Source organism: Furipterus horrens, unplaced genomic scaffold (genome assembly GCF_987537825.1).
Source record: "Furipterus horrens unplaced genomic scaffold, mFurHor1.1.pri manual_scaffold_3, whole genome shotgun sequence".
In the NCBI taxonomy this organism is placed as follows: domain Eukaryota; kingdom Metazoa; phylum Chordata; class Mammalia; order Chiroptera; family Furipteridae; genus Furipterus; species Furipterus horrens.
The window spans coordinates 5,421,101-5,447,923 of NW_028327173.1; the positions used below are offsets into that span (position 1 = coordinate 5,421,101).

The window sequence follows — 26,823 nt, forward strand, 5'->3', positions numbered from 1 at the left end:
GCCTGGGACCCTGTCCCTTTGGAGGGGACCTCTGCCAAGGCTGACACCACCACCACAGAAGTGCTGTTTCAAGAGCGGGGGCCAGTTTAAGGGAAGGGCCAAGGGTGGGGTGGGGAGGCCCATAGGGCCACAGGATGGGGGTGGAGGCCAGCCTGGCCTTAGCATCTGCCCCACCATTACTCCCATCCCCCCAACATCCCTGGCTTCCTGCCCCGTCTTCCTCCAAGCCATGTGCGTTTTTCTCTCTCTGTGAGCAAAGGTGCTCACCCTTCCTCTGCATCCACTCTGGGCAGCCTGCCCGGGGCCCTAGGAGTCAAGGGCGCCCCCTCCCCAACTGCTGCTTGTTTTCCTCCTTTTCCGCTACTTGAGTGGCATCTCCTGTGGCTAGTTTGGGTTTCTTGATCTCCTCAGGGGTCAGGCAGCCCCTGGGGACAGCCCCTGACCACTGCCTGCCCCTCCTCCCGTCTGGCTAGGATGACCCCCTACGGCTGCCTCTCCACCGGGGACCGCACGGGCCTCATCGAGGTGGTGCTTCACTCGGACACCATCGCCAACATCCAGCTGAACAAGAGCAACATGGCAGCCACGGCCGCTTTCAACAAGGACGCCCTGCTCAACTGGCTCAAGTCCAAGAACCCCGGGTAGGTCGGCCTCGGCGGCAGATGCCTGCTCCATTCCAAGGGGTGCGGCTGGGAGTCCAAGGCGAAGCCGGTCTCTGTGGTTTCCTGGCTCAGCCCCCGTCTGTGTTGGGGTGGGGTCTGTCTCTGTTCCCCCATGTTATCAGTCACCTCTTGCTACATAACAGCCACCCTGAACTTAGGGACCTAAAACAACCGCCATTTAGAATTGGCTCAGAATCTGCCACTTGAGCTGGCGGAGCCAAAGGGTACTTCTGCTGGGATCCCACATGCAGCCACTCGCACCTGGTAGCTTGGCTGGGCCTGGAGGGTGGCACCTGGTAGCCTGTCTAGGGCCTTGGTGCGGGCTGGCTGGCAGCCGCGCCTCGCTCTGCCCCGCGTGGCCTCTCCTCTTGGCAGCAGGGAAGGCTCAGCGCTACAAGGTGCTGAAGGCCCCGGTCTTCAATCCCCTCCCCACCCAGGGAGGCCCTGGACAGAGCCATTGAGGAGTTCACTCTGTCCTGCGCTGGCTACTGCGTGGCCACCTACGTGCTGGGCATCGGCGATCGGCACAGTGACAACATCATGATCCGCGAGAACGGGCAGGTAGGGCAGCGTGGGGCCGCCGTGCGGGCAGTGCCCGTCTTTGGCCCCCGCCCTCGGCCTTTCCGCTGTGCACTCAGCTCTAGATAGAGCCCCTCCAAGCCCCTCTGGCTCCTTCTCAGTCTCTGCTCTTCCCTTCTGTTCCCTTAGCTGTTCCACATAGATTTTGGCCACTTTCTGGGGAACTTCAAGACCAAGTTTGGAATCAACCGTGAGCGAGTCCCCTTCATCCTCACCTATGACTTTGTCCATGTGATTCAGCAGGGGAAGACTAGTAATAGTGAGAAATTTGAAAGGTGAGGGTGCCTCAGACCCCCCAAATGCCCCTCGGACCCGGGGTGCGGAGAGGGGGCTGCCAGCCCACTGCTGGCAGGAGCAGTGTGGGGGGGTTGCTGGGTCCTGCAGGAGGAGGCAGGCTGGTGGGGAGGGGGGTGGCTTCGCTTACAGGGTGAGGGCGCCCACCAACGGGGTTTGGGTGGGAGTGGCTGGGAGCACCCAGGGCCTGCGTCCCCCTGCAGGTTCCGCGGCTACTGCGAGCGAGCCTACACCATCCTAAGACGCCACGGGCTGCTCTTCCTCCACCTCTTCGCCCTGATGCGTGCAGCAGGCCTGCCTGAGCTCAGCTGCTCCAAAGACATCCAGTACCTCAAGGTAAAGGCCTGGGCAGGCCCGAGGCCTGTCTCCTGGCAGTATGACCGAGGGGACCCTACCACCTGAGTGTGGTGGACCCCACACAGTGCCCCTGACTCCAGTGTCCTCATGCGGCTCGGGACCCAGCGGTGGGGGCTGGCGGAAGCAGCCGGAGGTAGCCGGTTCTGTTGAGAGCGGGCATCTGATTTTGAGGGCGCGTCTGGAGGCCTGTCTTGGTTTGGGATCAGAATCAAGAGCTCTTCCCATGGGAGATGTTGGGTGGCTTTCCTAACTCTTTGCAGTGCTTGTAGGAGGGAGCCTGGCGTCCCCGAGGGCGGCAGTCCGGGGAGGCAGGAGGGCCCGCCTTCCTGAGCAGGGCCGGCCCCTCAGTGCTTTCTGGTTCGGCCTCAGGACTCGCTGGCGCTGGGGAAGACGGAGGAGGAGGCGCTGAAGCACTTCCGCGTGAAGTTTAACGAGGCCCTCCGCGAGAGCTGGAAAACCAAAGTGAACTGGCTGGCCCACAACGTGTCCAAAGACAACAGGCAATAGCGGCCCCTCCCAGCGGCGCCCGGGCCGGACACGGGCAAACTCTCAGCCTTGGGAACGGGCACCGCAAGGGCGTCCTCGGGGCCCGAAAGCCTGAGCTGCGCCCGACGGGAAAGCACTCTCACAACTGCCTTTTGTTTACACTGGTTATTTATTAATGACTTGAAACGTTTCAGGAACTGAATAGCCATAAGCGGAAATGCATCCTTTGTGTGGGGGGCGTGGCGCTGTTGTCAGTGTCCCCGAGGCGAAGACGCCGCGGTCTGGGCACCTGGGGGACGGCTGTGACCCTCGTCCTCCAGCGAGTGCATCTGGACCCAGCAGACTCGCAGCCCCACCGGAGCGCAGCCCGCTCCCGGGCCTCCCGGGCGGCACGGGGCTTGGCACCTGAGCTGGTTGCCTGGAACCTGCTGCCCGGTTGGGGCGCCCGCGGCTCCGAGCACCCCTCCACCTTCCTGCTCTCTGTGGACTGAGTCCTGTGCCCTCTTGATTCAGGGATGCTTGCTTTCCACTTTTTATGTGACTCTCGGGTACGGGAATTCTCTCTTACTCTCTGCTGTAAAGTGATTTTCTTGGCAGGGAAGAGAAGAAATCCAAACTTACTGAACCTCTATGGCCAGGGAGAACAGCCTCGGCCCCGTCAAGTGTAACCTGTGCTGGTCCTCAAGACAGATTAAAAACACCTGAGCTTGATTTAGCTCATTCTGGTCACGGGGAAAGCAGGTCAGAGTACTTGGTGTGAGTATCTGCGAGCGTCCTCCTAAAGCAGGCTTTACGGAAGGACTTGAGCCCTTCCAGACTATCCCCTTTGAGAACCCGCTGTGAGCAATCAGGTACCAAAGGTGTGAGGTGCTGGGGGTGGGTGGGGTGGATACCTCCTCTGACAGCATTTAGCTTGACACTAGCTGTGGGCAGATCCCTAAGCCTCTCCCAGCCCTCTGTGGGGCCGCGGCCGGGCACCAGGGCCCTTAGGAGCCCACAGGGACCTGCCAGACTCCGAGGCTGACCTCGCAAGGTGCCGCAGCCCAGGGGCCGACTTCCTTTTGTTACTAGAAGCAGCTGCGAGGCAGGTCCCTGAGCACATTGACTGCACCTGTTCCCGGCTAAGGGCTGCGTTCCTTAGACCCACCTCGGCGTTCCGATACGGGAAAAGCCGTGTGCGTTTGTTATTTATTTAATAAGGAGCCTGTGCGCCCCTGCGTGGGCAGCGTACTTTGCATACACACAGCAGTTTCTGATTTGGGCGCCTGGCCTGTGTGCTGGGTGAGAAGAGTATCTATTTTTTAAATCATTTAACGGTTCTGTGTGGGGAAGGGAGTCTAATGTAAGGGATGTAGGCTGAAGGCCAGCCCTCTGTGAGCCCTTGCAGTGAGAGGCAAAAGCAGGTGACAAGAAATAAAAGCCTTTTCATGTGATGTTCTCGACTCTAAAAGAAACAGAATGCAGAATTGAAAACCACACGCTCTGCCGCTGGAGTTAGAACCAGAACTTTATTGTAGCGTAGACACTTCTGGCCTCTCGTCTTATACACAGCGGGGAAGTGGGGCCACGGCAGCGAGGATGGCTCATCCCCGCGTGGGTGTCTATCCATTGTCTACACAGCAGCTACAGCAACAGTACACGGAGGGGTGGCCACACAGACACAGGACAGCCAGCAGCGTCCTCGAGACTAGCAGTTATGATCACAGAACAGTATTCAAAATTTTCCCCCCCAGTTTTAGAAATCTAAAATTTTACACGTAAATTAGAGACAAAGTGCTATAGGGGTCTTAGCTCCTGGCTCCCACTCTCCTTCACCGCCAAGCACGGCAGCAGCAGGGCCCCCACTCCCACCCCCCTGCCTTGGGGCTCTGGGGGAGAGTGGAGCACGGCTGGGGTGGGAACTCCGATTCTGACTTGGGGCCACTGGCTATGTGTTCAGCGAATGTGTTCCCAGATCACGCAGGCCCGCTGCTGTCTCCAGACCAAGCGGTCAGACGGTCAGCACCGTCGAATTATCCCCAAGTCCTTAAGTGTGAACCGCACGTCCGGGTGTGAGCCCCGAGCTGCCCACGAGGAGTCCAGGTTCCTGCCCAAGGAGCGCTGTGCACAGCAGCCCAGGGGCCCTGGCCGCCCACTCCTCTTCCCCAGGAGGAGGAGGTGGAATCCCAAAGACGGGCCCGGTCAGGTCCAGCTTCCGGAGTCCCCTCCACCAAGCAGCACACCCAATCCCTGCCCTCGCCTGCCTGGCCCCACCTGGGGATGGAGACCAGAGGCTGGGACAGTCCCGGTGTCTCACACTTCATGTGGCAACCCCGGGCCGGGTGGCGCCAGCACGAAGGACATGAGGAGTCCCAATTTATGTACAAAGTATTAAAAAGTCAGTTCATCATCTACATATTAAGCCCCATTCTGCCACTTTATACATGCACTAGTTTGGGGGAACAAAAAAAAAAAAAAAAAAAAAAGATTAACAGGTGGGAGTGAGCGATTTTAACCCTTTGTCACTGGGTCCAGTCACTCGGTGCTTCCGGAGGCATGAGGGCCCGGCGGAGCGAGGTGACCGGACAGCGCACGCGTCCGCTCCTCCCAACAGAGATCCTGGCGGGGGGGTGGGGGGCAGGGAGGACGCCTGGGGTCCTGCACACCAAGCAGGGTGACGTTCGGTGAGGGGAGGGTCAGCAGGCCTACTGGCCAGAAGGACTTTGCACACCGCGGACCCTTGGCTGGCGCGGAGAGGGCAACAGCGTCTTCTGAAGCAGAAAGGGGGGGCGGCCGCGCTCAGTAGCTGAGGGTTGAGTCGTCCCACTCCAGCTGCTGCGGCCTGTTTGCGTTCCGCGCGTCCCCAGGCTCCCCCTCCTCTTCCTCGCTGCTCTCTGACTCTGCGCTGGTGACGTCGTCCTCCTCCTCGCCATCCTCACTCTCTTCCTCCTCCTCCTCTTCCTCCTCCTCGCTGTGTTGGTCCTCGTACGTCTGACAAAGGGACGGCCACATGAGTCTGGCTGCTGGCCCCCGCCCCAGCTTGTGACCCAACTACCCCATGTTTGTTCGCGTCCTGGGAGCCACAGAGGAAGGGGTTCCTGCATCTCCCTCCACAGCGAGACGGGGTGGACTGCACTGAAGTCACCTGGTCAAAGACGAGACCAAAAGCAAAGCTCTGGTCGCCCCCCACAGGGACTGTGCGAATGACGGGACACACTGGGTGGCATGACCTTGAACAAGGCCTCTCTGGGCCTCAGTTTACCCACCTGGAAAGTGGGACACCTGTACCTCAGAGCTGTCGCGCGGATCAAATATACTGTGTCCGCCCGGCTCCTCTGAGGCGAGCCCCGCCCCGGCCCACAGCAGTTCCCAGCCAGGGGGCCGCCGCCCCTGCCTACCTCCATGGGGTTCACGGTGATGGTCAGGGCGGAGTCGTCCCAGTCCATCTCGTTCTCCTTGCCGGCGTCCTGGTCCCGCATGGTTCGCTGATGAGCAGCCCGGATCCGGAACACCCCCAGGATGATCATGAACACCAAGAAGCTGACGCACACCACAATCACGACAGTGGCCGTGCTGGGGACAACTGCAGTGAGACCAGAACAGGACGGGGTCATGACATGAACCCTCACCCAGAAAGAAGGCCACTGTCCTCGCCTCCTCCGCACAGGCACTGGAAGCTTCATCGGACCCCAGGGAACAGGAGGAAACGCTGAGAAAGCTCAGCACCAGTTTCAAGTCCGGGTCCAGTCGGGGCCCTGCAGCCGGGCGGAGCCGGTCCCGTCGGTGCTTCAGTTTCCTCGTGTGACCTGGGCCGGCAGCGTGCCTGGCGGCAGGGGCCGGGCTCCCAGCAGGAAGGGGAGAGGGGCCCCACAGTCCTACCTGCGAACGGGTGGGGGTTGGCCAGGTTGTGGCCTGAGAGATCGACGAAGGAGCGATGCTCAGGGTGGACGAACTGCGGCTGGGCGGCCATGTGGTTGGCGGGCTCCACGGGGTCGGCCGTGTGGATGACGTTCACCTGGGCGTGGCGGAGAGAGAAAGGCCGCTGCACGTGTCCGAGAGACGGACCTGCCGGCCAGGAGCTGGCACGACCAGAGCACCCACAGCGGACAGGAAGGGGACAGGGAAAACCCAAGGGCAAGCACTCAGAAACCGCTGTGACAATGTGCCATTCACACATCCAAGGAATACACTGCTGTTCAAATAATCCATCTTCACTGGCTTTTATAAAAGAATCTGTGCACAGCAGACTGGGAAGAGGACGGGAGCACTGGCCCCTCCCCACCGGCTGTCCGAGTGGCTCCAGCCAAGGCCGCTTCCCCCCTCCCTGGGGTCACAGCCGCAAGGACAGCACACAGCATGACCACTTATTCCTTTCACATCGTCACCCTCTGGCTCGGACCAAACACTTGCTGACTCTTCTGCACACAAGCTTGGCCTCCTGCCCCAGGAGGGCCCTATGGACACGAGCCATCCGAGCGCTCGGGATGGCTTTGGGTCCACTTGTCCCGACGGCAGAAGCCCTGAGTGACGGAGGGGCTGCTATGCAGGCACGGGGAGCCTCAGAGGCAGACGAGGCCCCCGGGCCACAGCGTCAGCAGCCCTCCCGAGCGGAGGACCCACTGACGGCAGGGCCAGCCGTCCACAGCCGCAGAAAGCCCGCCTCCTGGGTGCTGCTCTGCCTAGCGCAGTGCCAACCCTCGGAACAGCCATGTCCTGGCCCGGGCTCTCACTGCCACGGGCTCCTGACCTCCCTCCAAAGGCCCCCAGGCCCTCGGGCTGAGGCAGCCTGTGAAAGGGCCACCCTGCATGACCTGTGTCCCCACTCTGCGTGGGTCTAAGCAGCAGCAGCCCCCATCTGGACAAGGCTACACCCTGGGACAAACCCAAGCAGCTGCCATCATGGATCATCTAAAAGTTGGCGTTTGCCAATACCAGGGCCCGGCGCTCACCTCCACCTGAAACTCATTGCTGACGTAGCGTCCGTTCAGCTCCGAGCAGACGAGCTTGAACTTCCGGTCCAGCAAGGACCTGGAGTGCCAGTTGCGATAGCGCAGGAGGCGCAACACCTCCTCGTAGCTGGCCATGGTGTCCACGCCTGCGGGGGGCGGGCGGGGGGGAGTGTGGTGAGTGGGGGGCAGCGGGGAGCGCGGTGAGTGGGAGGCGGGGGGTGGGGGGGAGCGCGGTGAGAACACGGGTGGCGGCTGAAGCTGAGCCAGCGGCCCCCGTTCTGCTGTCCAACCACAGGCGCGAAGGCCCGTGTACGGGCCTGCTCTCTCCCCTAAGGGGGTGTGCCGCGTGCCTGACCGCTGCGCCGCGTAAGGACGGGGCGTGAGGCAGGGAGTGCCTGTGCTGCCTCATCTAACCCCGGGAAATGGCCCCCTTTCCCATCTCCAGGACGCTCCCCAGGTTCTGGGGCCCAGGGAAGGCTCGGTACATGGCTCCCCACCGGCCGTCGCGCTGCGGCCTCTCACCTGTGAAGGTCACGCCCAGGTCGGAGCGGCTCACTTCCAGGCCCCGGGGCTGCAGGCGGGCCCCGTCCACCTCCAGACTCTCCTGCTCGGGGTTCAGCGCCTCTCCCTCCACCGTCACCGCGCAGGTGTCCAGGTCGTGCACGATCTCCTCGGACACCAGGGACTCTTGAACTGCAAAAAGGGCCCAACCAGAAATAGCAGAGGCCGTGGAGCCCGGCAGGGACCACACTCCACGGCTTGCAGGCTCATCCTCAAACTCAGAGCCCTTTCAAGACCAGTGACAAGGGTACAGGAGAGACACTCTGAAGACAGGGTACGTTATGTATCTAGGAGGACTGGCCACCAGGAAGGCCCGCCCTCCTGGCGCTGACCAGCCAGCAGAGGCGTGGCCCCGGCACAGTGAGTGACAGCATCTCCTGCAACAGCAGCTGGCCCCTCTACCTCTTCAGGGTTCAGTGCAATACAGACATTGAGCCAGAAAATGAAGGGCCTCCTGGTGGGTCTCTAACAGGCATAATGAGCTCCGCCCTCAGCTCAGACTCCAGAAGTATCCAACCTCCCCAACTGCCAGAGGAAGGACCCAAGACGTGGGCCGCACCAGAGGGGTCTCTCTGCCGCCCACTTCCGAGCCAAGGCCAGGACGACTGTCCCAGGCCGAGGGGCTGTTACCTGTGGGGTCCTCGTCCCCTTCCCCGTCAGGCTCCATCTCCCTCGTGATGGTGCTGATGACCCGGAGCTCGGGGAACAGGAAAACCCCCTCTGAGCTTTCAAACTCCGATGCTGCGCGAGCAAAGTGGTGGATACCACTCAGGCTGATCTTGGGCTCCTCTGGCTGCAAAACCATCACGTAGCCGTCGACTGGGGGGACTGCCAGGCAGGCGGCCTCGTCCGGACACCTGCCGACAGGGGAGGGAACGGAAGGCCGGGGTTCTGAGAGGCATGCGGGGCGGCACACGCAAGGGATGCCACCAATACAGAGCAGGGCGGCCACGCCAGGAACATGATTCCAAACACTGTTCATAAACATCACTCCAACTTTCTGGCTCGCCTTCCCTCACAGAAGGGAGACTGGTTGGTCTTAGAAACCTAAACACACACATTCTCTCCTGGGGGGGGCGGGGCGCCCGCAAGCACAGATAGGCTTGCTGTTAAAAGTCACACATACTTGACCACGCTGGTGAGTTTGAGCCTCCGGATGCCAGGGGTGGGGAAGTGCCGGGAGTTCAGGTAGGCGACCTGCCGCAGGGCCTTCTCCACCTGCCCCACGTCTGCTCCCTCCAAGGTCAACACCGACCGGGTGGGGTTGGTTTGGATCTGAAATCGTGCCCAACGGGAGAGGAGAGGAATAAGGGTCTGAGTGCGAGAAGCAGAAATCACAAACGCTTCGGCAGCGGGACGTGAACTCGGGGGCCGCTGGACCGGGGACCAGGAGAACAAAGGGCTGTGACCCCAGGGCCTGAGGCCCCCCTCCTGCAAGGGCAACCTCGAAGGTGCGAACACAGCGGTGGGGCAAGAAATACGTGGTTGGTCCCCATCGCTGGCTTCTGGCACAGCGCCCCCAAAACCCTGGGAACTTCCTGACTGAGGAGAGCGTATCTTTTATTATTCAGAGTAAGTTCGTTCCAACCAACCCACTCTTGGCGGGGGGCCGGTCCTACAGTGTCAGGATGGACCAACCATGTGACGAGTGTTGGAACTTCTGGCCCCACCCCCTGAGCTCTGGGGACAAGGAGAGGGGCTGCAGACTGAGCTGGTCACCAATGGCCAATGACCTCGTCAGTCATGCCCGCGTGACGGGGCCTCCATAAGAGCCCCGAACAGTAGCGCGGGGGAGCTCTGGGCACCGGCCCCAAGTCCTTGCCCTGTGCCTCTCTAGCGCTTGTTCCTTCCTGCATTGTAGCCTTTAAAATAAACTGGTAGTAGTCGTCGGCAGCCGTCCGTCTCAAGAGACGATGGTGTAGCTTCTTAAGAGTCTATCTGCACCGCCGAGAATGGCTGTGCAGTCCGACTCGGGAGTGACACGGTATCTGTCTCCTCCCGTGTTGAATCGACATCTTGCGATGAAGCTACAGAGCCTGGGCAGGGTGATATGGAGGGTCTGCTGTTGCCCATGCAGCAGACCCACTGGTAGTAGTAAGGAAGGGGTTTTCTGAGCAGTTCTAGCAAATTGTTGCACCTACAAAGGCAGAGGCTGGGGAGATTGTGGGAGCTCCCATCTTCATAGCAAAGCCTAACAGAAGAGCAGGTGACCCGAGGGCCAGATCCTTGCGGAAGTCCCCTGAACAGGCAGCGGCATGGTGGGCCCAAGCCTTTAAGCAGAACCCAGGGGGCGTCAGAACTGAACTGTCAGACCCCAGGAGGGCTGGTGGCCAGAGAGCTGGGAACTGGCTGGTGTGAAAGGAAACCCCCCCACACACTGCCTCGGAGGTGTCAGGAAAAGTCACGGGTGTAGCCTCTGCCAACAGCCCGCACCTGCGAACGCCGGCATTACCTTCACGCCTCTGCCGCGGTCTCCAGGGGTCTGCAGGTCCAGCCCCTCCTTGCAGGTGTACAGACAGTCAATCACCTTCTTCTCTGTGAGCTTCCCGGAGCGGACCGTCAGGCCGGCCAGATCACCTCGGAAAAACTGGGTCATGCGCAAGTCACCACCTTCGGAACACAGAGGGAGGGCGGGGGGGGGGGGGCAGGCGGTTAGGGGTGCAGCCCAGAGCCTCCCAGTGGTGGCAGCTTGATGGATGGACATGCAGGTTAGTTCAGACCGAGCCCTGTTAGCCTGGCAATCTACATGGAAGTGTGATGAAATTAAATTGTTTGTGATCATGCACATGGCTTGGAGAAAAGAGGACTTGGGGGTCCCTCACCCGAAGCCTGGAAGCCAAGAGGTCCCATGAGTGTCCCCACACACCTGGCCACTTGCTGGTAAGGGTGGCCTAGCCCACACCTGTCACCATGGGTCACAAGTGACATATCCTCCGAGCGCCAGCCCCTTCACCACTGTCTTGTCAGCTGGCTGGGTCCCCACTCTGGGCTGCTTTTCCCGAGCATACTCAGGGGATTGGCCAAAACTGGGGGCGAACCTACACAGCATGACTAGCCAAGGAAAAAGGACCCCAGCACCCTGCCCTGACGCGCCTCGGATCAGGCCCTTCGGGGCCACTGAGTCCATCACGCCCGCCTCCTACAACCGAGGGGTGCTGGGAAGGGCGGGTATGAGAAGAGCGAACACTCAGAAACGGGCCCTGGACAGACGGCCGCGCACAGGAAACTAAACCTCGTTCTCACGCTGATGAGGGAGGCGAAGAGCAATCTTCAGCATCAGGTCTCATCCCCGGAAGGACACTAGACACCACAAATCATCACTGGGGATGGAGGTGTCTAAGAAACACCTGTTTAAAATTTAGCGTCAGGTCACAATATCTAGAACCAAATTGTTTCCTGTCTCGGGGTCCAGCCACCTGAGGGCCAGGAGACGCCCCCAAACCTGGCCTAGGAGACGGCAGCAGCAAGCCTCATGCAGTGGGATCAGGGAAGAATTTGGAGAGGAAAATAAAAGTCCCGTTAGTGCACTGCATTAAGGGGTCATCTGCTCACTTCAGTGGGGATCAGGACGGGCGGAAAAGGGAAACCCCATGAAGCAACCGGGGTGTGGGGAGAACGCAAAGCAGCAGCTCAGCTGGGGTCAGGGACCAAAATGCAATCTGGGCATTTCATGCAAAACGGGGAATGAACTGATGTCTCGCATTTAAATGAAATGCAATAGTGAACCATAGGGAAAAAGTCCAGCAACCTGCCGAGGCCACAGGCAGAGGCTCGGTGTCATTGTCACTTTCGACTCCTGAGGACTCTGTAGAGAAGCAAGACAAGGATGAGAGACAAGGACCACGAGGTTAGGCTTTTCAAATGGGGCCCTGAACGTTCATTTTGAAAAGCTACCAAACACAGAACACACAGAGAGAAAAACGCCCCTCGTGTCCCCCGAGGGGACGCACTCCACCTGGAGGGCAAGCTTGTCCTTGGTCACCTTTTCCCAGCAGCGACATGTACCACCTCGCGCTTCTCGACAGTCTACCCCGCCTTCCCATGTCCTCCTGGCCCGAACGCGGGCTGGATTCAAAATAAAGTGAATCAGAGCGCGTGCACTGACTGCCTCCTCCGCCCCGGCCCCGGGAGGTGCTCACACGGACCGCAGAGATGGACCAGATACAAGGACCCCACGGCCTGCACCCACGGCGTGCTCCTTCCCAGTAGGGACATGTACGTGGCCACAGGCTAGAGCACAGTAAGCCTGTAAGAATCCATCTTTTTTGAAAGCTCAAAACAAGTTCACATCGGTCTGGACTTTAACCTCTAAGTGACAGAGAAAAGAAGGCATTTCCAACCACTTTTTCCGGCCAGGAAGGGAGAGTCAGAGGTTAAGGAGTTCACCCGGAGAGACAGACCACCGTGCGTGGTGGGCCGGGCGCCCCTGGCATTCCCAGTCCAGTGGCCCGAGTACAGTTCGAGGCAGGAGCGGCCCAGCGGTGACTGAGCACGGCCCGCCTTTCCAGGTGGCGGCACAGGAGGCGCCGGGGGCCGGGCGGGGGGGGGGGGGGGCAGGCGAGCCCGGTAGCACCCTGGCCCCTGTCACTCCTCTGGGACACACTCGCCCAGGGTCTCTGAGCCGCGTCTTTAAGGGAGAGGGTTTCAACTCCTCTCCAAGGAAGGATAAAGATCTTCCTCCGTGTCAATTAAATATTTTTAAATTTGAGTTTGGTCTGGGAATTGAGGCAGATTTTTCTGGTTGAGGATGTTGAGGACTGAGGTGGAAACTGCCATTTCGAGGGCAGAAGAACTGTGATGTGAACAGGGACCAAGGCAGGCAGGGTGGAACATGGGGTCCATTTTAACCCAAGCCACAAAGCTCCCAGAATATAAAATAATATTTGGGTTTGCGCTTGTATTTTTATTTTTTAAATAATTTCTCAGAAAATCTTGTGTAACCTGGGAGGTAAATTTGAACTGAAAATATAAGAACAGCGACCGAAAAACCCACGTATCCCTAACAATTTCTTCCTTGTCCCTTGGTCTCAACATTCCACTTCCTCACGGGTGAGCTGTCACCAAAATTAAATGCGGGAATTTGCCGAAGAGATTCGCTCTAAATCAATCTTCTTCCTTCTCATCTGAAAGGCCTGCAGGAGGCCTGGCTGGTGTGACTCGGTTGGACATCGTCCCGCAAACCACAAGGTCGCTGCTTTGATTCCCTGTCAGAGCACGCGCCTGGGCTGCAGGTTCGATCTCAGGGTCAGGCGCGTGCGAGGTCACCGACTGATGTCTCTCACGCCATGTTTCTCTCTCCCTCCCCCCCCCCCCCCTCTCTAAAAATCAAAAATAAAATAAAGTTTCAAAAGGTCTGCAGAAAAATCATGAACTTCAAATTCTCCTAAAAGAAGCCAAGCTGTCTTGGGAATTAGGTTCTTCCACAAATTTCTAACCTAATTCAGGCTACAATGTTTCCAGAAGACAGGAAATGAAAAGACCTATTGAGCAGGTACCTGCAGTGATTGACCTAAAGTGACCTAACACAGGTCAAGTGCAAGGGCTAGTGTGGGAGCCATGAACCTTGAGGGCGGACTGAGGGGTCCCTGAACTTGGATGGGAAAAATTAAATGCTTGTTTTCACTAACTTCTGAAATTTAGTTTTCCTTTGGTTGTAAATAGTCAGCCACAAACTCTGCACAACGGTATTAGCAGAAACTGCAACTTTGTCACCAAGAGAAATCATGGATATTTTTCTATCATGTCACATTGTTGCAGACTTTACCAGAAGCATCACAATGTCCCTCCCTGCTCTGATGTTATGACAGGTAGTAGACCAGCTGCTAAGGCCTGTTGCTCTTTTATTTTATTTTTTAAGATTTTATTACGTATTTATGTTTTTAGAGAGTAAGGGAGAGTAAGAGGAGAAAAACATCGACGTGAGAGAAACAACGCTCGGTTGCCTCCCGTACGCGCCCAGACAGGGGACCTGGCCCACAACCCAGGCGTGTGCCCTGACTGGGAATCAAACCAGTGACCTTTCCGTTCATAGGCCAGAGCCCAATTTACTGAGCCGCACCAGCCAGGGCCCCTGCTCTTCATCTGTCACCAAAGCAGCACAGGTGTTAACATTTCACACAGTCTGTTTGTACTATGCTAACTATATTTCAATTTAATCGGTTACCTTTGAGATCCTATGCATTTTATTTTATGGATCAGTAAGAAGTTTTCTTGAGGGTGGTGCCTCCCAGGCACAGAGAGGTTAAAACCCCTGGTCTGGTCTGGGGGGGAGGAGGGGTCAGAGCTCGGACCCTGGGCTCGCCCGCCACGGTGACCCAGCTGGGAACATGGGCCTTAGTGTCTTCTGCTATGAAATAGGGATAAAAATAGCTTCTACCCCACAGACTCATTATATGGATTAATGAGATAAACACGTAGAGGAATCGGTGCGTAGCCTGGCACTTAGAGAGCACACGTGAGTGCACTGCTGCCCTGGCCTTTTAGCAGAGCTGTCCCCACATCCTCTCCAGACGCAGCACGTGCTGGAGGGGCTCCCACCAGGCTGAGCAGTGCTGAGCGCTCTGGGAGGACTCTCCGGGCGGGAGCTCACTTACCTGCCTGTGCCTGGTTGTCACCTCCTTGTTTCCACAGACTTTTCAAGAGACCGATTAGTTTATAAAATGTCCTGCAACGGCACTCTCCCTCTGTGCAGTGCTCCCCCCCTCGGTTCCCAGAAAACGTGCTGAAGCAAGTCACTCCTTGAACCCAGCTTCAAGGGAGCGCCCACCCGCAGGGCTCCTCAGCACCGCCGGCTGCAGCAACATCCCCGGACAGGCTGCGCCCGGGGGAAGGAAGGGCGAGGTGGGGGACAGGAGGGCAGGGTGCCGAGGAGACGGGCACTGTTTAACTCCTGAGCCCACGACGCGTACCTACCTTGCCAGCAGGCCCCGACCACGAGCTGAGTCTCGATGCTGGACGGGTGGAGCGGGTGGTCTTCGGTCACAGAGAAGGGCTCGTGGGGCACCCCATCCACGTAGAGCGTTACTGTCGGGGTTTCCACATTGAGGACGTAATGATGCCACCCCTCGTCACAGACCTGCGGGAGCCACGGGCCGGGTTAGAGCACTGACGCCCGCCTCCCCGCTCTCCTACTAGCGACAGCCGTGCAGCCGGAAACGGGGAGCGAGCCACCCACAGGGAACACGTGTCTTCCTAGAAAGATTTTTGTTTAAGTATCTAACGACAAACCACATCTCGTCCGAAAGGGCCAAGGCAACCCGGTCGTCCCGGGACCTTTCAGGCTGGAGGGCCCTGCTCACTCATCACATGACAGGGCCCCCAAAGCGGGACCTGCCCGACTCGCTCCTGCTGAGGCGTGACACCAGGGAAGTCCTACGTCAGCAGGAAGGACGCCCACCCTGCTGTGGCCGGCTGGTTGGCCATTCCTTCTCTGAATCAAACCGCAAACACCCCGATCTCCGAAGGCGACACACGGCACTACTGCGTTTTCTCTCCCAATTCCAAGTTGACGATCTGCATAAATAGGGACATGAACGCAGGGGGCCCAGCGAACCGAGCAGAGTTCCTTTCCTGTCGTGAACGAGCATCCCCGGAGGACCTTGCCCGCGGGCAGGTGAGGGGAGTGGTCCGCTGGCTCCAAGGTCCCTTTCAGGTCTGGCACCCTGACTTCTGGCTTTAGTGGGAGAGGCAGACCCTTGAGAATACAGACAGGCAGAGCAAGAGATGCCGCGAGATGAAACTGTTAAAAATGTATTTTGAAAAAGCTTGCCCGATTTACATTTAAATTCCAAGAAACGAACGTGAAATCAAGAGCATGAAGCAGACGGGCAACATCAAAATAAATGAAGTTCCCGAAGCATAGCGCTTCAAAAATCAGCTGCATCTGGTGAATTAGAGAGAAAAAATTAAACCTTCAACGTCGTCTATATATGGTTAATATCTGCACATGACCTGTATGTATATATTACACGAAGTACTCATAAGGGAAGGAACTGCACATAACTCACGTGGGAGGCAGGGAAAATCACTCTAGTTTAGGCCTCTATTCCACAGAAGTTCGGAGGGGAAGAAGCTCCTTCAGAGGCCGCCTCTCCCACGCCCGGTTTTTAAGGTGCTGCAGGGTTGGTTCTAGGGCAGCAGCAGAGTGACACTGCACTTAGGCCTGCAACGTGCCAGCGAGGCTCGGGGACCAGGTGGCCACACAGCGCTGCCCTGGGCGCTGGAGAAAAGCTCTGGGCTCCTGCTGCCGGGGCGGCGCAGGGGCGAGGCGTCCGTTTTTCACACCGCAGAGACGGCCGAGGCGGGCAGGGCCCCAACACTAGGGAACGAGTCATGCTGACCGACTGTGTCTTTTGAAAGTGCAGGGAAACTAACTTCACATCCAGATGAGGGGGGAGGGGATCACAAACGCCATCCCATACGACTGTTCTCAACAGAAAAGAGAGCAGGGGACTGATTTCCCTCCAGATAATGACAGCACCCCTGAAGGACGTGCCTGCCGAAGAGACGGACAGGGTCACGTATTCAGAGCCCGCTCCAAGACGTTAGGGAGCCCTGACAGGTGCGGCGCGGTGGGTCTCTCCCTCTCTGTCTCCCTCCCTCCCCCCTCTCTCTAAAAATAAATACTATCCTTAAAAATAAAATAAAAGTTGTTAGGAAAATGACATAAACTATAAATGAACATAGTTTGTGATTAGAGCAACTCAGAAATGAGATGACAAAACACAGGGATTAATTAAAAAGCAAGGGATACAGAAAACAAGGACTATCAACAGAAGGTGAGAAGAAAATCAACGCGATGGAAGAGAATACTAAAACTTTTAACGACAATAACTTTCTTGAAAGATCAGAATGTTTCCAAGTATGTACAAAAAAGAACATACCACACATATCTGGGAAAACAGACCCAAAACAGCCAAGATATGTGCACGATATTATCTGACTTAGAAAAGAAAGACGACCTTTAGTCATCTAAACAAAAGACCAGGCGTTTCATAAGGGAAAGAAAAGCAGATTGTTGTCAGATTGTAATTGCAACATTTTATGTCAGAAGACCATGGCGAGAGAGTTTCTGTTGCGTGAAATCTCAAATACGAGGTAGAGATTTTATATCCAGCTCAACTGACCTTTCGTATAAAAGCCACAGACGAACTATTAAGACAACATGTAAGAACTCAGGAATGCTTGCCCCTATGACTCGTCCCTGGGAACACTCTTTCTGCAACCCACAGGATCAGGGACACCAAGTGCCCCCGGGTGCTGGCCCTGAGCATCAGTGCTGCTTTGATAACAAGAAGAGACAGAGCTATGGCCCAGGAGCACGTCAGCCTGAACCTGACCCCGCCATCACTTTACAGGACGCAGGGACAGAGGGATGCCTTAAAGGACACCTCAGGGATGCAATCAGCCAAATCCAAGCTGCTGGAAACTATGGGACAAAAGCCCGATCCTGTCACCAAATAAATTCCAAGAGGGAAAAGAAAAATCTATAGATTAAAATAAACTCAAAAGGCACACCCACCATTCACCGTGTATGACCCTTAAGCTGGATACTGATTCAGACAAACTGTAAACACAAAACCACGTACAGGATAATCTGATATCTGAACATTGACTGGATATCTGACAATGAAGGAGCTGTTCATTTTTTTAAAGGAATTTTTTTATTTTTCAATGGCAGCTGACATATAACATGGTATCAGTTTCAGGTGTACAACATGTAGTGATTAGCTATAACTTAGGAAGTGGTCACCCCAGGAAGTCTAGTACCCACCACACAGTTGTTACAGTAACAGTGACCCCATTCTCTCCGCGGTACTTCGCATCCCCGCGACTGTTTTCATAACTGGCAATCTGTACACCTTAATCCCGTCCTCACCCCCCTCCCACGTGGCAACCATCCGAATGTTCTCTGACTTCATTTTGTTTGTTCATTTACTTTGTTTTCAGATTAGACATATGAGTGAAATCACTTTGTATTTGTCTTTTGCTATCTGAAAGAAGTGTTAATTCTTTTAAGGGGTGAACAGGTACTGGGATGATCTTTTAGAGACACGTGGCTCATTGTCTCTACGTAGAATAAAATGCTGTGTCTGGGATTTGCTCAAAATGTGCTAGTCATTTCCAAGGAGATGATGAGAATCATCCACAGTGGGAGGGGGAGCAGTGCAGCAGGCTGAAGGCGGGCGCTGGGTGCGCAGGGTGTTCTCTACGCTGGTCTGTCTGCTGCTGCGCGTGTCTGACATTTCCCATAACACGGTTTTAGAAAATGTCACCGGAAGGCACCAAATATGCAGATACGGACTATATAAAAGAACTATACCTAAAATGTTTACCTCGGTTGCAAAACGACTTTTGTCTAGACTATACCTTCCTTTGGTTTCTTGGAAAATCTTAAGGTAGAAGTTTCTAAGAAAGAAATGACCCACGTAAACAAGAATTACCTCCGTAAGAAACGAACGTGACCGACCGCACGCTCCCCACTGCCCCATCCTTTTTGCTCCCTGCTCGTTTTTCTGCCTTGTGAGGGTTTTAGACAACATTCTCGTTTCAGCAGCACCAGGCACACACGCTAGCTCTGGCCCGCCTACTCCGCGAGACTGAAATGAAGCTAAGGCCCAAGGTCCCCTCCTTGTCCCCACCCCAAACGAAGACAAGAAAGGGTCTGCGGTGGCTTTAATGAAAAGGCTTTTTCTCTGTTTTCGGCAGCCCTTCCTTTCCTGTAACACATCCATTTTTTTTCACGGGATCCTTGCTTTTTCCCACAGCAACTGTTGGGAAGCAGCTTTGCAAAGACATGACTTTGTCAAAAGGAATGTCCCGTGTGCTGATATCAAAACTGCGCACTCCCTCGAGCTAGCAGGTCATGTGGTGTCTGAGCGATGTCAAGATTGCTGGTTCCTGGAACATTTTAACTACCCCCTGGCGCCGCCCCTGAGTTCCCTGAGGCTCCTGCCGTTTGGGAGGGAAAACCTTAGGTCACTAAACAAATTACAAGAGTCTCAATCCCAATTCTTAAGCAGAGGGCTGCTTTTTCAGTAACTTATAATACAGTATTTTTAATGTAAAACATACAATTTTAAAAAAGATTTTATTTATTTACTTTCAGAGAGAGAAGAGGGAGAAAGAGAGAGAAAGAGAGGGAGAGGAACATCCATTGGGTGCCTCTCACGCCCCCAACCAGGGACCTGGTCCACGACCCAGGCCTGTGACCCGACTGGGAATCAAACTGGTGACCTTTCAGTTCACAGGCTGGCACTCAATCCACTGAACCACACCAGCAAGAGCTAAAACATACAATTTCTTTATATTCATGTTTTATGTATAAAAGACATGCATTAAAAAAACCTTAGGCTTTCTGTGGAAAGGGATTCAATGGATTTAATTTGCTATCCTATGATCCACAGACACGGAAATCATGAAGTCACAAGTCCGTGTATACACAGCCTGGGGTGGGTCTTGGTGGAGGGGAGAAAACAGGGGGGCAGCAACGTTTTTAAAAATGTTGAAATAAAGTATACCCTGGCCAGAGCAGCCAGGCCTGGGCACGGTTGCCCCCCGCCCCCACCAATCCGCCTGCAAAGAGCAGAAGCGGTGAGTTTCCTGCTCACTCACCTGACTCAGCTTCCAGTGGAACTCCGTGGGTTTGTACTTCTTCTCTCCCGAAGGGTCCTGACGGAGGAGGAAAATAAACCGACAGCCGTGGACAAACAGGGAGTAATGGTGCCGATTCATATCTGCAAAGAGAAAGGCGACCAGTAAACTGCCAACTTAAGACCCGAAGGAGATATGAAAGCTATTTCTTTAATAGACTTTGAAGACGTGGTTTTATCAGCACAAAAGAACTCCCTGCCACGGCAGGATTTAGAAACAAATACACGTGAGTTTTTACGATCAAATGCCCAAGTACCAAGGCGTTACGGTGAGGACAGGGCACCGTGGTGCAGAACCCAGAGCCACGCAGGTCGCCAACCAGCCCCTGGGAGCCGTCGGGGGACGGCGCTGCCCGCCTCCAGTGGCCACGGAAGCCCGCTCCCACCCTGCCCAGCGGCGCTCACCTGTCTTGTCTGAGCTGCAGAGAATCGTCTCCTTCCTCCGGCCGAAAGGGCCGTGCCTCATCCACACCGAGACCGTGAAAGGCTCCTTGGGATTGACAGAAACGACGCCGTCTGGGACCCTGACTGCCTGGGTGCCGTTGAACTCGAAGACCTGGTCGCTGTCATGGCCGTTGTCGGTGGGGAGGCCGACGGTCCAGTTCAGGGGGCTGCCTGGGGAGGGCAGCAGCTCCGCGGTGCCAGCCGCAGCTCCTGCAACAGCACGGCGACACTTAGCAGGCAGGGCGCGGCGCGCGACGGGCACGGCCCTGCGAAACCGCGCCCATGCGCTGTCTCGGGTTTACACCGTTTGCTAGGTTCACTTTACTTGTCTCAAAAAAGAAGGGTTTTTATTACAAGAAAAATGCATAAATAATAAGCACGGATTTTTTTTAAAAGCTAGGAAGGAAAAAAGAAGCCTTACCTATAGTCCACAATTAACATTTACACATAAGCCCTTCCAGCCCTCCAGGAATGTGCGCACGTGATAGCAACGGAGTCCTGCGTACGTGCGCACACGCGTCCCCATTCACACGCGTGCGCAGCACGGCTGGGGCGTCTGACTGGCATCTCATCGCGCAGACGGGCCCTGATTTACCGAGCTGATCTCCCCGGTGGACTGAGGTGGTCCTGCATTTTCCCCTGGGATAGACCTTGCCTTGATGAGCCCCTTTGCGTGCCTCCGTGAATAAATCCCCAGAAATGGAATTACAAAGCCAAAAAAGCATGAAAATATTTACAACTACTGTATTTTACATATTGCCAAGCTCAATTAAAAAAAAAAATTGCCTGTAGCCCCGGCTGGTGGGGCTCAGTGGGTTGGGTGCTGTCCCGTAAACTGAAAGGTCACAGGTTCGATTCCTGGTCAGGGCACACACCTGCGTTGTGGGTTGTTCCCCAAGTGGGGGCGTATGAGAGGCAACTGATCAATGTTTCTCTATCACGTCATGTTTCTCCTCTTCCCTTCCCGCTTTCTAGAGTCAATAAGCACATCCTTGGGGGAGGATAAAAATTACTTTTTCATCTGCAGAAGAGTTTGTGAGCTCTCCCAGTCCCTGGTCCTTGACGTCTCAATTCCCAGGGGCAGCATGATTTGGAGGAACAACCTGGTCTCTCGAGTGACACCCCACCTTTTGGTCCATATCCCAGCTCTGCCACTTCTTAAAAGCGTGGCCTTGGGTGAGCGCCTGAGCCTCCCTCGGCCTCACTTAGTCCCTCTGTAAAAATGAGGTCAGGGCCCCCTTCTCTGCGGGCCTGACGGGAAGATGAGGCGAACGAACTCTTGGGGAAGTATTTAGCATGCAATCAGCACTCAAATACAAAATTCTTCCCATTCTCCTACCCTAACACTGTGTTGCTAAGAAAATGTTCATTTAATACCATAAAATGGCGTTATGAGGAAGTAAGTTTTCTACATTATACTTACATAGCTTAAAATAGAAAACATTCCAGACCTCTTAACATACGTTAGGTGCATGATTATGAAAATTTGGACTCAGAGTCATAAAATACCTGAGTATAGTCATCGCTGGGAGGAGCCAGCAGAGGGTATACTGTTTCCCCCTTTGGCTTTTCCACCACACAACAGATGAAAACCGGCTGCCTGGCCCTACCTGTTGCCGGCGGGCCGGTGAGAAGCCAGGTGGGCAGCAGGAAATGCTCCCTGCAGAGCTGAGACTATGGAGCTCTCGAGACACAAAACCCTCTGGTTATGAAGAGGCCATTGAAGCTACCAGTATCTCACCGCCAAGGAACAATGTTTTCCATGAGGGGCATCCATACTTCACATTTGGATAAACCAGAAAACGTCCCCCAGTTGACAGGGGAGACAGGGAACCGGCCTCTCCGCCAGATTCGCAAGCAGCCTGCCCCTCGACTTCCCCACACACAGTGCCTGTGGTCAGCAGCCTACGGAAACCTAAGGTGTGGGCGTCTTTAGTTTTGAGTCTCTTCTTCACGGTTCCCAAGAGCTACGTCATCGCCTGTAGTTTTCCCTTCAGTCCTTAAATAAACATCTCATTTCATTTAAAACTCCCGCCATGTACATCAGTTCCATTCTGAGGACTCCCAGTATATCTCAGAGAAATGCTGTCTCCAAATCAGTGATTCCTTTTTTTTTAAATTTGTTTGTTTGTTTATTTTTTAGAGAGAGGAGAAAGGAGAAAGAGAGAGAGAGAAACATCACTGTGTGGTGGCCTCTCACTCGTGCCCCCAACTGGGGACCTGGCGTGCAACCTAGTCATGTGCCCTGACTGGGAATCGAACCAGCGACACTTGGCTCACAGGCCGACGCTCAATCCACTGAGCCACAAATCAGTGATTCTTAACAACGCACGTGCACGGAGCCTTCTGAACAGACTTTCCTGGGGTCGTGTACCCCGGAAGCCCATCCAGTACGATACTCAGTGGGCCTGTCCTAGTTAATGACCATGAACCAACCTCGCACACATGTCCAGATGCAGCGGTCCCTGTCGCCCCGACCCAGGAAGGACCGCAGGCCTCCTTACCACAGAGCCGGTGAAGGGACTTCTCCGAGTAGGTGTCGCGGTCACAGCCCTTCCCTATGTGGCTGGTCTCCAGCTCCACCGTCACCTGCACCGAGGCCACCGGCTCCTCGCACGTCTCCAGGCGCACGTTTGGGAAGAGGGCCAGGGCGCCCGTGCCGGGCTCATACTCGACCCTGTTGCTCCATCCTGCAGCGGCCCGCCGGTCAGCGGAGGGGAGGAGGGAAACTCACACGTTAGGTTTCTGCCCCACACAGAGTTTAAGACCAGGGGTGGCTGCAGGGGCGAGAACGGAGCTCAGTCACCTTGCCAGCCGGGGCTGCAGGTGGGCTTGACGCTGATCTTGACCAGCACGTCCTCGGTGGCCCTCTTCTTCCCGCAGTCGTAGGCGGTGACGGTCAGCTTATACTGGCGCTCCTTCCCGTACTTCAGCTTCTCTGTGTTCTTTATGTAACCTTCCGGAGGGAGAAAACAACACGAGGACCCAAGCCGAGGTCAGTCTTCACGGCTGCTGTCCCCCGCTGACCCCCAGGTGCCCGCGGGCTGGGAAGCAAGCCTGCTCAGAGGCAGTAACACGCAGGCCGGCTCTCCCGAGCGTGCGCAGACTAAACCCACCTCTGGGGCCCACACGACCCAACTCCGCTTATTCTCCCTGATGGGTTTTGTCCTTATATTAACTTTAAGATTTACATATAAAAGAATACAGATAAAATAACTCAAGTTCTTCAAGTATTACATAGAAGACCAAGCTGCATGAAATACTTCCTGCTGAAAGATTTACTTTATGAGAGACAGACAGAGAGAGAGGGAGGTTTCCCACCCCACCCCCCCACTAGTAGAGAAGCCTGCTTTTGACCATGAGTACAGGTGTCTGGGATATGCTTGCCATGAACATAATTTTAGCAAAGATCCTGGACTGTGGGTTAATGATGGAGACACTGTGTCACCATGAAGCCACAGCCTCATAAAGTTAAACCCTAGAATGAGCCGCTTCTGTTCAATTCCTGAGGAGGGAGGGGGTCTGGCAATAAGGTATAATAAACCTTCGCCTTCAAGAACAGGCAGAAGATTCAAAGCTAATGGAGAACAGAAAACGGGACCTACGAAAGGGCCGCCTCATCTAGATGCGCACTGACGGGGAGGGCGAAGAGGAACGTGGCGCGTGCGGCGGGGATCTTTATTTGTTTGATGGGAAAGGAAGAAGGAACATCCCGCCAGAGAACACGAGGCTCTCGGGTGCCAGGAAAGAGGCTTTCAGGGGGCAGTGAAAACCTGGCCACAGAACAGACACACCACATCAGGTCTCCGCTACGGACGGCCTGCTCCTGTCCCCAGAGGGCACGCGCTGCAGCCCTACCTCTCAGCGCGCTGGTATTAGGAGGTGGGGCCCCCCTGGGAGGAACTTAGGTGCAGGTGAAGCAATGAGGGGGGAACCCCACGTTGGAATTAGTGTCCTTGTTAGGAGAGGAGGAGACCAGTGTGCCCGGTCCCTCCCACCACGTGAGGACGCAGAGAGCCAGCCCTCCGGGGACCCTGGACAGGCCGGCACCTTAACCCTGGACTTCAGCCTCTGGAACTGAGAGACATAGATGCCTGCTGCTTCAGCTGCCCAGCCTGTGGCGTTTTGTTCTGGCCGCCGATGGGCCGGGACAGTCCCCAACCTGTGACTTTCACTGAAGTACAAAAGTTTGGGTTTGACACGGACAGGCTGAGGGGGGACTGTCCCCGTGGTAAGGGACCCCCACCCCTCTGTCCTCACCGTCTTTGTCGACAGTGAACGGCACGTCCGGAGTGACGATTTCGTAGCTGCAAATCTGGCTGAACTGCGGGGAGCAGTCTGCGTCCACGGCCTCTACCCGCAGGATGCTGTCAGACCGCCGCCCCTCGGCGACGGTCGCCTGGTAGGACTTCTCCTTGAACACAGGTGCGTACTCGTTCACGTCATTCACCTGAATGTGGACCGTTGCCCTGGAAGAGGAGATGGGCCGTGCGCTTTGTTTGCTTTCTACGTTCCCGCCCCCAAATTCTGCCCGGTTCTTAAAAGTTCCTTTTTCTGATGGCTTCAAATTAAGTTTTATGATGAAGATAAAAAGTAAACTACTCGTTGTTTCTAATTTGGCATGGAGACAATGGAAAGTTAAAACAGGCACTTGGGTTGATTCTCCCAGGTCCTAGGGATAAGGCAGCAGGTAAGAGCACATCACGTAAAATGAGAGAACCTTGGGGTTTTCTCTGACAACGTGGGACAGGCCATGCAGCAGCGAGATAAACTGTATCAAATATCTGATAGCTCTCTGATCACCAAGTTAAAAATATTTTGTTGCAAAACTCGGAATCTCGAGGCAAAGGAAGAAGGGGTAAGGAAGAGAGACGTAAGCGAGATAGGAGGCAAGTCTTGTCCTGCCTCCGAGGAATAGGGACCAACGGTAACCATGGCTGCGACAGCACCCAGCGTTGATCCGACAAAGGGGAGGTCTCCCCGTGACCTCAATGTGGCCCTGCCTGGCGAAGCCCGTGCTGCCTGGCTGCCTCTCCCCAGCTCGGGGACGAGAAAATGAAGGCATCGGCAGACCGGGCTCCTGAGCCAGAAAACTGCTGGTCTCACGGGCTGCTGATCAGCGCGTGTTCTGAATCAGACAACGTCTCTGGCAGAAAGATCTTTTGCAAGGAAAGCAGGGTGTAGAATGCATGAGGAGCGACCCACTGGCACTCAGTACCCCAATGTTCACCAAGACCCTCTGCTCCCAACTGCCAGTCACCTAGCCGGCCACCCTGACCCTCACCACGGTAGTGACAACATCTCACGCACGTGTCCCCCTTTCCTCAGTCAGCGTAGAAACTGAGACTCAACAAGTTAAATCTGCCTAATGCCAAAGGGCAGGTAAGTGGCCGGGGAAAGACTAGAAGCCTAGACCCGCCTGTCCAGAGGCCCCCGCGTTACACCAGCAGCCATCAACCGGCAGGGCAGACACGCACACCAGGGTGGGGCGCACAGCTTTCTCCCGCCAGCTCGGGTGAATTTCATGCCCCCAGAACCAACAGACAAAAGATACACGTAACCACAAAGCATCTTCCTAGGGAAAAAGTACACGTCTCAAATTTACGCTGTAGCGCCTTGGTTCACTCGAGTGTTTGGGGGGATAAAGGAGTCCCACTCGGTTATTCAGCAACTGCCACGTGCCCAGGCCTTGCTGGGAACCGTCCGCAAGGGCCTCTGATCAAACTGCGGGCTGTGTTGCACAGGCCGCGGAGAACTGGCTGTCCTCCACGTCCAAGTGTGCAAGGTCCAGGGACGCGCCCCCCCCCCCCCACTCCCGCTGCACGCCCACGCCCCGCGGGCTCGGTACTTACTTATGCGACTTCTTGGGGCTGGCGCTGCCGTCGGGCCCCCGCCCGCAGTCATAGGCCTGGATAGTGAAGGTGTAGTCTTTCTGCAGCTCACAGTCCAGTTTCTCTTTGGAGCGGATCAGTCCCTCGCCCGTGGACTTGTCTACCACCACCGCATCAAAGGGGACGTTCTGCCCGTGAACGTGAAATCCACAAATCTCACCTGGGGAGCCAAAGCAGCGCCGGTGAGAGCTTTTGCCACACGTACTGTCTGCACCGTCAGACCTCCGCCCCCGCCTCCCCCCAAGAAAATCAAGGACAACCATTCGGCAGCCAGGGGTTGAGAGGGTCTGTGGACAAAGCGGGGGCACTGGGCTTCGTAACAGGGTCAGTTCTGGGGCTTTAGTAAAAAGGAAGCATGTTCGGCTTTCCAAGCAACGCGTTTTAACTTTGCATCCACTCATGCAGGAGGACAAGAGAGAGAGAGGAGGTACAGACAGGCATTTCACAGGAGTACTTGGGACAGCGCCAGGGTCACAGTGCTCTGCTCAGCCAGCAGCCAAGGCCTGGTGACACGGAGACACGGCCCGGCCACTGGGGAGGGCTGCGCAGCTATTTTGGTGTGGACCAGAGAGAAGGCTATACAATGCACGGTTAGGGGTTGAGAGAGGAGCAGCGTGAGATACAGGTTCAGGACCGTAATTACAGAAAGTCTGCCAAAAAAAACCATCAGAAGAAACAAGTCTTCCTGTGCAATGAGCCTGGCTTAAAATTAGGGAATCAAAGCGAACTACGGAACGAGAAAGGTAGAAATACCAGCGTTTCAGGCATCCATTTCAACAGCCAGCGTCTGCCCGTGTGGTGCAGCGTCCACGGCAGGCAGAGGCTTCCTCGTCTGTCCCTCGTTTGGGACTCGATCCCACCAGCCCTGAAAGGGAAGCTGCCCGGGAACATACGCACATCGACATTGGCCGAGCGGCTCAATTAGGAGTTAAAATCTAGGTTTCCATTCCTGACCACGGGAGAAAAAACG

General features: G+C 55.8%; 2 protein-coding genes across 4 annotated transcripts in view; one reads left to right on the top strand and one right to left on the bottom strand.

Annotated features, from left to right (window-relative positions):
* Positions 1-2,656, top strand: part of PIK3CD (phosphatidylinositol-4,5-bisphosphate 3-kinase catalytic subunit delta) — a 45,256-nt gene extending 42,600 nt beyond the window's left edge. For all 3 annotated transcript variants that reach the window (XM_090268550.1, XM_090268552.1, XM_090268551.1), the window contains exons 20-24: positions 474-641; positions 1,100-1,223; positions 1,371-1,516; positions 1,739-1,871; positions 2,262-2,656. In XM_090268550.1, coding sequence (XP_090124676.1) covers positions 474-641; positions 1,100-1,223; positions 1,371-1,516; positions 1,739-1,871; positions 2,262-2,399 — 709 coding nt within the window. In that variant the 3' untranslated portion in view covers positions 2,400-2,656. The remainder of the gene's footprint in view (positions 1-473; positions 642-1,099; positions 1,224-1,370; positions 1,517-1,738; positions 1,872-2,261) is intronic.
* Positions 2,657-3,867: 1,211 nt separating this feature from the next.
* Positions 3,868-26,823, bottom strand: part of CLSTN1 (calsyntenin 1) — a 60,193-nt gene continuing 37,237 nt past the window's right edge. The window contains exons 4-19 of the mRNA XM_090268239.1: positions 25,815-26,013; positions 24,223-24,431; positions 22,769-22,918; positions 22,467-22,652; positions 19,924-20,172; positions 19,481-19,602; positions 14,780-14,942; positions 11,616-11,672; positions 10,320-10,477; positions 8,994-9,142; positions 8,498-8,724; positions 7,829-7,999; positions 7,307-7,452; positions 6,237-6,372; positions 5,756-5,940; positions 3,868-5,348 (exon numbers count right to left, since the gene is read on the bottom strand). Coding sequence (XP_090124365.1) covers positions 5,157-5,348; positions 5,756-5,940; positions 6,237-6,372; positions 7,307-7,452; positions 7,829-7,999; positions 8,498-8,724; positions 8,994-9,142; positions 10,320-10,477; positions 11,616-11,672; positions 14,780-14,942; positions 19,481-19,602; positions 19,924-20,172; positions 22,467-22,652; positions 22,769-22,918; positions 24,223-24,431; positions 25,815-26,013 — 2,699 coding nt within the window. The 3' untranslated portion in view covers positions 3,868-5,156. The remainder of the gene's footprint in view (positions 5,349-5,755; positions 5,941-6,236; positions 6,373-7,306; positions 7,453-7,828; positions 8,000-8,497; positions 8,725-8,993; positions 9,143-10,319; positions 10,478-11,615; positions 11,673-14,779; positions 14,943-19,480; positions 19,603-19,923; positions 20,173-22,466; positions 22,653-22,768; positions 22,919-24,222; positions 24,432-25,814; positions 26,014-26,823) is intronic.